The sequence below is a fragment of the Ictidomys tridecemlineatus genome, chromosome 8 (genome assembly GCF_052094955.1).
Source record: "Ictidomys tridecemlineatus isolate mIctTri1 chromosome 8, mIctTri1.hap1, whole genome shotgun sequence".
Lineage (NCBI taxonomy): Eukaryota > Metazoa > Chordata > Mammalia > Rodentia > Sciuridae > Ictidomys > Ictidomys tridecemlineatus.
In genome coordinates this window covers 155,413,074-155,424,992 of record NC_135484.1, presented here as the reverse complement: position 1 = coordinate 155,424,992, position 11,919 = coordinate 155,413,074, and the positions used below count along the sequence as shown (strand labels likewise).

Sequence of the window (11,919 nt, the reverse complement as noted above, 5' to 3'; positions counted from 1 at the left end):
TTACTTCCTTCCAATAGTGGACATGTGCTCAAGGACAAATAACTGTCTAGGATGGAGAAGAAAGGTAATTGTATTTGCCCTGAGATTAGGAAGGGGGAGAGATTAGGGAGGAGCAGGCAGAAAAAAAAAGAAAGAAAGAAGTCCATTTAAAAAATGTTTCAGTGTCAGAGCAGCAGGGGCTATATTCAAAAAATAAATTGGACTACTGTAGTACTACTTTATACTATTTATTTATTTTCAGGCCTTAAAGTCTGTATATAGTGATTTTCTAAATACTTGAATGTTCTCAAACTTGTCCCATATTTAGCTTTCATAATTTTATACTGGCTAACTGCAAAGTTCAATGTTGCCCGATGCTTATATGACTGGGCCTTAGGTGCTTTCTAATATGTTGCCTACTTTTTGATTTTATGTGCTTTACAAATTGAAAAATACATTTTACTGAGGTGATGTAATGTCACTACTACAGTACAGAAAGAATAGGCCTGAGTGTGTTTTTGAACCTGAAAGTCTAATGTTGTTACCGTTGTTGTCTAGTACATTAAATTTTTCTGTTCCCAGCTTTCACTTAGTTTGGGTCACTAAGTTTCCTTCACTTAGATATGGAGAGGGATGGATTTTAAGAGCTCTGTTATTCCCTGGAGGTATGATCTAAAGTTCTCTGAAGAAGCCACTGTTGTATTGAAGATCCTGCAAGCTGCTTGGCTGACTAGAACATCTTAATTGTGGAGAGATGGACTGCTGCAAGATTGAGAGGCAAAATGATCTTGGGCTAGCCTTAATCAATTTAATAGCTATTTACTACCACCTGTGTATCTGAGCTAATATACTTGTGACTACTAGTTAAATATTTTGGAAGTTTCTTTTCAGCTTTGCTGACCTCTACATTTCACCAATCCTCAAGTGTAAAAATGTTGTGAAATAACATCTGAAACCTATATACAAGAATTTTCCCCACTCTGTTGCAGCCCTACCGATCTATATCCTCAACGGTGTGTGCAGTAAATGCATTGATTTCTATCTTTGTGTGTGTGTGTGTGTGTGTGTGTGTGTGTGTGATTATTAAATTTTACGTAACCACTTCTGTTGTGGAGCATATTCTTCAGAGTGACCTCAATACATATTCCCATGCCTTGGCCAATCATATTTGGCTCAGAATACATTATCTCTTTTTGGAGCAAGAACTGTGTTTTGCATCCACAAAGCACACAAAGATGTGGTCGCATATGGTTCCTGTCTTGAAAGTAGACCATTTATATTTGTGCTGCTGAAAGTGAAATGACCTTTTCAATTGTATTTGAGCACATGCCAATGCTTAAAAACTGTGAAAATAAACCACCAAGCCATGATAATTGTCTGTGGTGGTCCTGAACTTGATATTTGATGGTGAAATAGTAGTGAAACAGGATAGGTTACTTTTTTTTTTTTTAAGTGTAAATCTTTTAGTAGATAAAAATTACAGGCTATGTTCACACAATATCGTGGAGGCCACCTTATGAATTATTCCATTTCAGTACTGTCAGAAAAAATAGATGTCTAAGAACCAAAAGAAAGACTGACTATATACCACTCCATGGTATTCTTATTGATTCTATTAGCCTGTAAGCAGGAATCTGGTTTAGAGGTGAGGTGAAGTGCACCATTTGAAGGTGCCTGTAATGGGCTACTGCCAGTGACCTCTTGTAAAAACTAGGACAGGAAAAAGAAAAAAATCTCCATTTCATTTTTAACCTCCTGTTTTCTTGGCTGAGATCCATGTCAAAGATTATCAAGAGAAAGATACACATTTATTCCATGACATGTGAGATCATAAAAATTAAGACCCATAGGCATACGTAGAAATTGAATGCCTAAATACTGAATCTGACAGAAGAGTAAATGATGAAGACATAAAAAGGGGGTTTGTGGGCTGAGGATGTGGCTCAAGCGGTAGAGCACTCGCCTGGCATACATGGGGCGCTGGGTTAGATCCTCAACACCATATAGACAAATATTGTGTCCATCTAAAACTAAAAAATATTTTTTAAAAAAGGGGTTTGTGCTATGGCCATTAATGGTGGAACAGTACTTTGGACGTTAAGCATTTCTTCAATAAGGCTTATTTTGTACAGATTTCTCTTCACAGGCCTGCTGAACTATGGTGATAAAAATACTTTCATTCAGGTATAGGGAGGGTATGTTACATACGGAGGGTTATCTCCCTGATTTGGGGCAAAGAAAGTAGAGGCAAGGGGAGAGTGCCTAACCCGTCTCCTCTCCCACTCCAGATTTTGTTCTGTATCTTCACTCCCAAATGGCATGTTTTGGGTTGGCATATTCTGCTGCCTTTCAAGGCCAAGATACAGAAGATAAGCTTTACCTGACTCGTTTGGAATATTTAAAAATTTATTTCTTGGTGTTTATTAAAATTATGCTATAGCCAAGCACCTGTTTTGCTTTTATGGTTGACAAAAATACCCAAAACTTTATCAAAACTATGGCTTATAAAATAGCATGGAGCAAGAGAAATAACAGGTAGGTTAATACTGTTTCCTAAACCATGGACAACTTGAGCCTTTTACTGGTAGACTCCGGCGAGTTTCTACAGACCAAGCCCATTGTGATTCATTGGCAAGGGTTCACTCCCTGACATGACCGCATCATCAAGGAGTAAGCAGTTATAGCACTTGATGGAACAAGTTAGGCCTAGAGCAGTACACCCTCTGAATTACCTTATTTTCAACTGTAGGAATTAGACAAAAGCAAAGCAACTTCACAGCCCTTTAGAGTGAAAATTAAAGTGGCCCTAAAAAGGACCGTTTTAGAGGTTTTTCTGGGTAGGCGCAGGTGAAACTCAGCCGCCGAAGCCGTAGAGGGTGCGGCCCTGGCGCTTGAGCGCGTAGACCACGTCCATGGCCGTGACCGTCTTGCGCTTGGCGTGCTCCGTGTAGGTGACGGCGTCGCGGATCACGTTCTCCAGGAACACCTTGAGCACGCCGCGGGTCTCCTCGTAGATGAGCCCGGAGATGCGCTTGACGCCGCCACGGCGGGCCAGGCGGCGGATGGCGGGCTTGGTGATGCCCTGGATGTTGTCGCGCAGGACTTTGCGGTGGCGCTTCGCGCCGCCTTTGCCCAGGCCTTTGCCTCCTTTGCCGCGGCCAGACATGGCTAAAAGTTGGGGACGAGTAGCTCACAATGCTGCAAAACGTATGTTTATAGTCCTCATGCGGACCTTATTGAAAACCGGGCATGAGGGCGGGAAAAAGTGAGAAATTGTTCCAAAATCATTGGTCACCGCCCACAGTGCTTGCGAAACCCCTAGGCGGAGGGAGGAGGAGACAGTGCAGTGTGTTCCTGCTTGCCCATTGATTCAGTCACCTAGAAGTACCTGTAGGATTGAAGCCATGCTTAGGACTGTGGATGAATTTTTATAAATACTCTTTGTCATGTCGAATATGCATGATTTACTTGCTTCTCTCCAATTTAAAAGAAACTGTTAACTTGGACAGGGAAACGGAGGGTCTTTCATTTTGTAGGTCCCGCCCCCCCCCCCCCGTCTGGATTCCTGCCAAAGGACCACCTGGCATCACTGGGAGGTAAGCTGGCCAGCTCATGTCGTGTTTGTCGTGTCGTCTGGTGTCACTCCTATGTTTGTAACCCTTGACTGATATTCTGTTTTTATTGTTCTGTCTGTGCGCTCTATCCGCAGATTACGTGTAGTCGCTCTGTATTTTGGGCAGCTTGAGAAGGAGTTGACGAACTCAAACTTCTCCCCTGCCACCCTGGGAGACGTCCCAGGGATCAGAGGGGCCCATTTTTTCGGGGCCCCCAGTGTTTGTGAGGGATACTCTGTCCTCGTGAGCAAAGGAGATACATCTACTTCTCCTAAGCCCTCAGATTCTTTCGGTTTGTGCCGAAAACGCGCAGCGCTCTTTCTGTCTGGTCTGATTTTTGTGTCTGCCTTCTTGTCTCTTTACTTTTCTCTTCCATCTAGAATTAACATGGGGCAATCAATCACAACCCCTTTGAGTCTCACCCTCGACCATTGGCAAGACGTCCGAAATCGGGCAAATAACCTCTCGGTAGAGGTCAAGAAGAAGAAATGGATAACACTCTGCACTGCAGAGTGGCCAACACTCAGTGTGGGCTGGCCTAAAGAAGGAACATTTAACCCTGATCTTATATTACAGGTGAAGTCCCAGGTTTTCGTCCGAGGTCCTCAGGGACACCCTGATCAAGTACCCTACATCCTTACCTGGGAGGATTTGGCCTCTGACCCACCCCTTTGGGTTGCCCCTTTCTCTCCGCCTAAGCCTGATCTAGGATCTCCTTCCGAAGCCCCACCTCCACCTTCCCCTCCACTTATCCCTCCTCAAAACTCCAGACTCTATCCCATTCTCGATAAATCTAGAAAGGTGACTCCGACAGGGACAAAACCCAAGAAGGTTTTACTGCCAGAAGACTCAACTCTCATAGATCTGATGACTGAAGAACCCCCCCCCCCCATCAGCCCCAACCCGCACCGGCTCCTGATTCCATCCAGGTTTCCTCGGAGGAAGAGGAAGAACAAGTAGATCCTGTCACCAATAACCCTCCGGGTCCATCCCCATGGTCGGGAGACTTCGTGGCCACCGGGAGCCTGCCGCCTCGGGAGATGCATCTAGAGTTTTCCCCTTGGGAGGCCCCAATGGCCAGTATCAGTATTGGCCATTCTCTGCCTCTGATCTCTATAACTGGAAAACACATAAGCCATCCTTTTCCAGTGACCCTGTAGCTCTAACTTCTCTGATAGAATCTATTCTAGTGACTCACTGGCGGACATGGGATGATTGCCAGCAGCTTCTACAGACCCTTCTCACTTCTGAGGAAAAACAGAAAGTTCTCCTGGAAGCCCATAAAAATGTGCCAGGGGATGACGGGCGCCCCACTCAACTCCCAAATTTGATTAATGAAGCTTTCCCCTTGACTCAGCCAGACTGGGACTATAACACTGATGCAGGTAGGAACCACCTACGTCTCTATCGCCAGTTACTCATAGCGGGTCTCCATGGAGCAGGGCGACGGCCCACCAATTTGGCTCAGGTAAGACAGACTACACAGGGACCGGAGGAAACTCCGACTGCATTTTTAGAGAGACTAAAGGAAGCCTATCAGAGGTACACACCTTTTGACCCCGACAGTGAGGATCAGAGGGGAAACATTTCTATGGCCTTTATTTGGCAGTCCGCTCCAGATATTAGGACTAAGTTACAAAGATTAGATAACTTACGAGATTTTTCTCTAGCAGATTTATTGAGAGAAGCAGAAAAGATTTTTAACAAAAGAGAGACTCCAGAGGAAAAGGAGGAAAGAATCAGGAAAATGCAGGAGGAAAGAGATCAAATTTAAGGAAGAATTAGACAAGAGAGATCAGAAGCATAATAAAGAATTAAGTAAGATATTGGCCACTGTAGCTCAGGCAGGGCAACGAGGAGATAAGACAGGCAAGGAAAGGAAACGGGGCAGACCCCGTGTAGACCGAGACCAATGTGCCTACTGCAAGGAAAGGGGACATTGGGTAAAGGACTGCCCAAAGAAACCCCCCAACCCCAGAAGAGGTACAAACCGGACCCCTCAATTGCTAGCCTTGGATCTTTTGGTTTTTGTTGATACTTTCTCCGGGTGGGTAGAAGCGTTTCCTACCCGCCATGAAACTGCTAAAGTTGTTGCTAAGAAATTACTGGAAGAAATTTTTCCAAGGTATGGGGTACCTGAAACAATTGGGTCGGACAACGGGCCTGCCTTTGTCTCCCAGGTAAGTCAGGCCAATGCATTGGGGATTAATTGGAAATTACATTGTGCTTATAGACCCCAAAGTTCAGGACAGGTAGAAAGAATGAATAGGACCATCAAGGAGACTTTAACCAAATTAACGCTTGAAACTGGCACTAGAGACTGGGTACAACTTCTACCCTTAGCCTTATACCGGGCCCAGAATACCCCAAGCCCTCAGGGACTAACCCCATTTGAAATTCTGTACGGTGCCCCACCACCTGCTATTAACAAACTGAAATCTATGCCTCCCTTACCCCATCTATGCAGACTCATTTACGCGCATTGCAATTGGTCCAGAACGAGGTCTGGAAACCATTGGCAGCGGCATATAAGGAAGAACTCAAAGCCCCCTTGGTGCCACATTCGTTCAAAATCGGGGACACCGTCTGGGTATGCAGGCATCAGAATAAGAACCTTGAACCACGGTGGAAGGGACCCTATACCGTCCTGCTGACCACTCCTACTGCAATCAAAGTGGACGGCATCGCCGCCTGGATCCACGCTTCCCACTTGAAGGTTGCACATCCGCAAGACTCAACGGTCACCCCTCCAGATCCAGAATGGAAGTTGCAACGCACTCAAAACCCGCTAAAGATAAGACTTACGCGCTGCTAACTGTTCTTGCTTTCTGCTTGCCCCCTATGGTCTTAGGTAATAGTCCCCATATTTCCAAAACTTTAATCTGGACTGTAAGTAATGTAGAGACAGGCAAGAAGATGACTCTAGCTCAGGGATATCATGCTTTAAATACCTGGTGGCCAGACTTAACCTTTGATCTCTGCAAACTAGCTGAGGGATCTTGGCAAAATACGCAGAGAGATAAAGGGGACACCTACCCTCCTTGCAGGTTCCGATCATGGTATCTGTGCCCAGGGCGTTCTCGCACCTGGCAATGTGGGGGACCTGAACACTACTTCTGTGCCTCATGGGGTTGCGAGACCAGCTCCAATGGATATTGGCTAAAAGGAAAACCTAGAAATGACTATGTACAATTCTCCGAGACAACTACAGGAGAATCGAATATAACCATCAAATTTACGGAGGAAGGAAAGAAGCAGATAGGTTGGCTCCAAGGATATTTATGGGGAGCCCGCTTGTATACCCCAAGTCAATATAATCCAGGTCTTTTGCTCCGACTCCAGTTGGAGACCAGAGATGAAATGAGACACGTAGGCCCCAACTCAGTACTTGCTGAACAGAGAGTTCCATCTCAATCTCTGTTACCTGTTGTCATGACACCATCAGCAAACCATTCGCCTGCCAGCAGTATCAGCCCTCCAAACACGACTTACCCCCTGCTTCCGGTACTGGGGATCGATTCTTAAGTTAATCCAAGGAGCATATTATGCCCTCAACTCTACCAACCCTAACTGGACCCAGGATTGCTGACTGTGTCTCACTTCTAGCCCCCCCCCCCCCTATTATGAGGGAATTGCCACAGTTTCAAATTGGACCAATAGCAGTAGTCCAGACAGTAAGTGTTCTTCCTTACCAAGCTCCAAGCTAACCATCACTGAGGTTTCAGGACAGGGGATCTGCATAGGGAACGTACCTCCACTCCACCAACCACTCTGTAATACCACCCTCCAAGTGATAGGCTTCCAAAATAGCTATTTGTGGGGCCCCAACGGGACTTACTGGGCTTGTAATACTGGACTGACCCCCTGCATTTCTACGGCTGTCCTCAACGCATCCACTGATTTTTGTGTGTTAATACAATTATGGCCTAGGATATCATATCTAAGATCAGACTACGTCCTAGGACATCCGGAAGGGCAAAAGCGGTATCCTAGGGAGCCCATAAGCCTGACTATAGCCATACTGCTGGGCGTTGGAAGAATAGCCGCAGGGGTAGGAACAGGAACTGCAGCCTTAGTGCAGGGGAGCCAATTCTTACATTTACAAGCAGCTATGAACGAAGATTTAACTGCCATGGCTAAATCTATTACGGCCCCAGAGAAGTCCGTCTCTTCCCTTTCAGAGGTGGTATTGCAAAATAGGAGAGGATTAGATTTACTGTTCCTTAGAGAAGGTGGCCTCTGTGTGGCCCTAAAAGAACAATGTTGTTTCTATGCTGACCATATGGGGGTTGTCAGAGAAACTATGGAAAAAGTCACAGAAAGATTGGCAAAGACACAGAAGGAATTCAAAAATCAACAGGGATGGTTTGAGCACTGGTTTAGTAAATACCCCTGGTTAACAACCTTGTTATCCGCTATAGCTGGACCTTTGGTTATTTTACTGATAATCCTAACGTTTGGGCCTTGCATACTCAACAGATTAGTACAATTTATAAAAGAAAGATTATCCATAATCCAAACCATGGTCCTTACTCAGCAATACCAGTTGTTCCAGCAACAAGCAGGGTTGCAGACAGATCTGGTCCAAGAGCCTGAACAGGCAGAACAGTGGATATAAGATTCTATCCATGACATAGAAAAAGGGGGAATGAGAGACCCTAGCCCAGTTACCTAAGGCCAAGATATGAAATCAAGATACCGGGCATGTCATAAACAGGCTCAGGCGCCAGACGTGCTTTCCACATAACCGGTTAAGAAGGAACATAGCACCCACATCCTGGGGCATGCATGAACAAACAGGAACAGATAAGCAAGAACAGAACCATGGAATGTAAACCTGTGGGTTTTCCGGGAACATAAAGTGAAAAACAACCTTACCCCCTAGGTGACCTATATGCTAGATTTAAAGAAACCAATAAGAAACCTGTTGCTTCTCGCGCACACGAAACCTGTCCTAAACCCTATAAAAATCTCTGTATCCCCAAGCCCGGTGTGCCAGTTCACCAAAGCTCCGGCTGAGGTTCTGCTGGGCACCCGCAGGCGCCTATGTCTCAATAAACCACCTCTTGCTTTTGCAGCCAGTGTTTCGTGTGATTCTCCTTGGACAGGGAAAAGGAGGGTCTTTCAGAATCAAATCAAAAGGGTTATTGACACTGTTAGGATGGTCTAGGGAGTGAGGACTGAACTGAGATCCACTGGGTAATAGGAACGAAGTCTGTGGGCCCACAGATGGACTTCTACTTCAGTGCTCTTGAATCTTTTCCTAAGCTCTTTGGCAGCCTGGCTGTACCTTCAGATGCTATCCTAATTCCCATCTTTGTGTTTGTGTAAAATTTTGATTTAAAAAGTCATTGTGAAATTTTTGTGATCACATTTAAATTTATTTAATGACTTCTTATGACCACCTCTACACCTCTAACAGTTCCTCCTAGGATATGCACTGTCTGATAAAGTAGAGCGACTTGTAACATTGGAAATATGGATGTTGCTCCTAAGGACTGAATTTTTTTAATGTGGTTTAATTTAAAAAGCTACTCTGCATTAATTGGGAAATATCAGGTATATTTGAGCAACTCATGACATTAATTTATGATTGTAATTTTAAGGCTGATACAGTGACCTCCAATAAAATGTAAATATTATTTGAGTAAAATATACACCAAATGAAGATTTGCAAAAAGTGTGAAATATTTCAGTAAAAACAATGTTTGGTATTATTTTGTATTCCATAGGTAGTCGTATCAGGATCTTCTTTTCCTCCTGTGTTTGGGGTTTCTTATTAAATGTTGATGGCATAGGTTTCAAAACACTGGATTTTGAATATGATTCAATAATATTTAATATGATACTGGAGTGAAGACAGAATGAGACATATAAAAAATTGCTTGTGCTGGAAAATATATCATTATATTTGTCTTGTTAAATATATCATTACTCATGAAGGCAAGGATAATGGACAGCCAGAAAAATTATTAACATTTGAATTATTCAAAGGTAGAGTGTCCATAGAAGGAGACTATACTTTTGCCCTTGAAAGTGTGAGAATCCAAAACTGATTCTTAAAATAATTGGTGTCTATGAAAATTTAAGCTTAAATATATGCAATAAAAGTTCTGTAGGTTAGAAGTAGTAGTCATTGGGGAAGCACAAGGCATTTTATAAAAAACAAAACAAACCCCCCCCTCCAAAAAAAAAAAAAAACATTTGAAAACAAAAACAAAGTGTGAAGCTTTTTACTATTCCTGAAAGTAAAATTCTTTTGAAGCAAAGAATGAGATAAGAAAGCCAGGTTGATTTCTTTGGAGTCCAGAAAGAATGACAAATGAAATATTGTGCTATGTGATAAATGAGTATAGGATGGATATCAAGGAGCTATCCCATGAGAATCCACAGAAATATATCTTGCAGTTTTTCCATTTTATTTGTTTTTATTTCTAGTAAGAGTAAGCTCTTCTAAAATAGTAGACATGGAGCTGGGAATGTGGCTTGGTGGTAAAGCACTTACTTGCCTAGGATATAAGAGTCTCTGCAGGGTTTGATCCTCAGCTTTATCCATCTCCCTCCCTCAAAAAACAAAAATTTAAGAGGTGTCATATGTATTAGCTGAAGGTAAAAAGGTGCTAGAATCTGTACTGATCCTTTCACATTCTTTCCATAAGTGGACACTTGTTCTGAAGGTCATCTCAAGACATCATTTGTAACAATATGATGAGAAGATTAAAGTGAAGCCATAAATCAGTTTCTTCAGCAGGAGTGGCTCATTAAACACATGAATGTATGGACTCTGATCTATGGAGAATAGTTCTGAACCCTTTTTAGAAATAATCAAACTATAGATTGAGATAAAGAATGGATTATATTTCCATTCACTATCATATGAGCACATAGTCTAAAAGGCCTGCCCAAGCTTTTAAAAAGTCTTCTAGGGGAATGTGCATCTATTTGGCTCTTTATTAGGGCACTATTTCTGTGTTTTTAATTATAAACTTGTAGGATATTGTTGATTGTAATGATTTTTGCCCATTACAGAGCACACATATCTTTGCAATAGAAAAGCATCTCATATATAGCCCCTCCAAAAAAGAAAAAAACAACAAAAAACACACACATTTATTACATTCATTATATATTTGAGACTTTGTTTATTAATGACTGAGCCTTCAGCTACAAATCCAGCCATCTAGTTGTGAATTTTACACATTGATAACTGTCATAAATGGTATAAGAGGCCTTTTTTTTTTTTTTGGTTATGAAAAACAGCAAGTACTTGATTTTTAGGTTTCTGTGGCATATTCCGAAGTTTCTAGGACTATCAAGAATTCCTTTCATCTGATTTTCACGGATTTTGACCACAATGATCATGGTGATCGCACATGTTACACACACACACACACACACACATTTTGCATTGTATATAAAGATGTCAGGTGGAATGCCTTCTTGTCAGCAATAGCAATCTTGATATCACTGGTTATTGGTGATGAGTTCTGCTTCCTCACCTGTTGAAGTGTGAACATTAGAGAAGCACCCTGAGGCGAGCATAGAAAGCCAGGTTTATTTAAGGAGTGACAGACTTCTCTTGGAAGGGAGAAGAAGCCAGGCGTTCTGCCCTTCTTATATGTCCTAGGATTCCTTTCTTCTCTGGCTCTCTTCAGCTTATCTCTCTCCTTCCGGTGTAGGTGACTACCTCCGGGAATGCTTGGTGGGATGGTCAAGAGGTGGGAAACAGGTGTGCGGAAAAGGGAAGGCCCAGAAGGTGTAGCCCAGGACACATTAATTAACAACTTTATTGCTCCCTGTAAGGAGGGACATTTCCCAGGATTACCTTAGCAACAGGTTGAAACGGGCAGGTTCTAGATAAGGGTGGAAGAAGGGCTCAAAGGAATGAACATTTCAATCCCTCAGAGGACTGTTTTCAATTTACCAGACTCACTCAAAATTGGCCTTCTTGATCCAACCTGACTCGATTTACCTATTTCTACTGACTGTCTAATTCTGGCTTTAACCACTCTTAATAATTAACACTTAGAATAGAAACCACTCCACAAATGACTGAGCCTTCAGCTACAAATCCAGCCGTCTAGTTTGAAAGAAAATCTTCAAAAAAAAAAAAAAAAAAAAAGGGATTTCCTAAATATATTGCACACCATCACATTGTGAACTCACATACAGGGGTCCAGCTAGAAAACCCATGTGTATACTTATCATTTAAATTTGTAAACCTTCATGCATTCTGTCCTCCTCCCCCCCCCCCCCCCAAAAAGGCAAAAGTGTTACAACAGTTTTCATTGTCAAAACGGAATGATCCCTCTGAAGAACTTTTTTT

General features: G+C 42.9%; 1 protein-coding gene and 1 long non-coding RNA gene across 2 annotated transcripts; one reads left to right on the top strand and one right to left on the bottom strand.

Annotated features, from left to right (window-relative positions):
• Window positions 1–2,376: 2,376 nt before the first annotated feature.
• On the bottom strand, window positions 2,377–3,177 carry LOC144366397 (histone H4). The gene has a single exon (XM_078020651.1). The coding sequence runs from the start codon at window positions 3,143–3,145 to the stop codon at window positions 2,834–2,836; it is 312 nt and encodes a 103-aa protein (XP_077876777.1). The 5' UTR covers window positions 3,146–3,177; the 3' UTR covers window positions 2,377–2,833.
• Window positions 3,178–3,581: 404 nt separating this feature from the next.
• LOC144366398 (uncharacterized) lies at window positions 3,582–8,670 on the top strand. The gene is made up of 2 exons (XR_013425504.1): window positions 3,582–4,978; window positions 6,061–8,670. It is a non-coding gene; the product is annotated as an uncharacterized LOC144366398 (long non-coding RNA).
• Window positions 8,671–11,919: the final 3,249 nt, after the last annotated feature.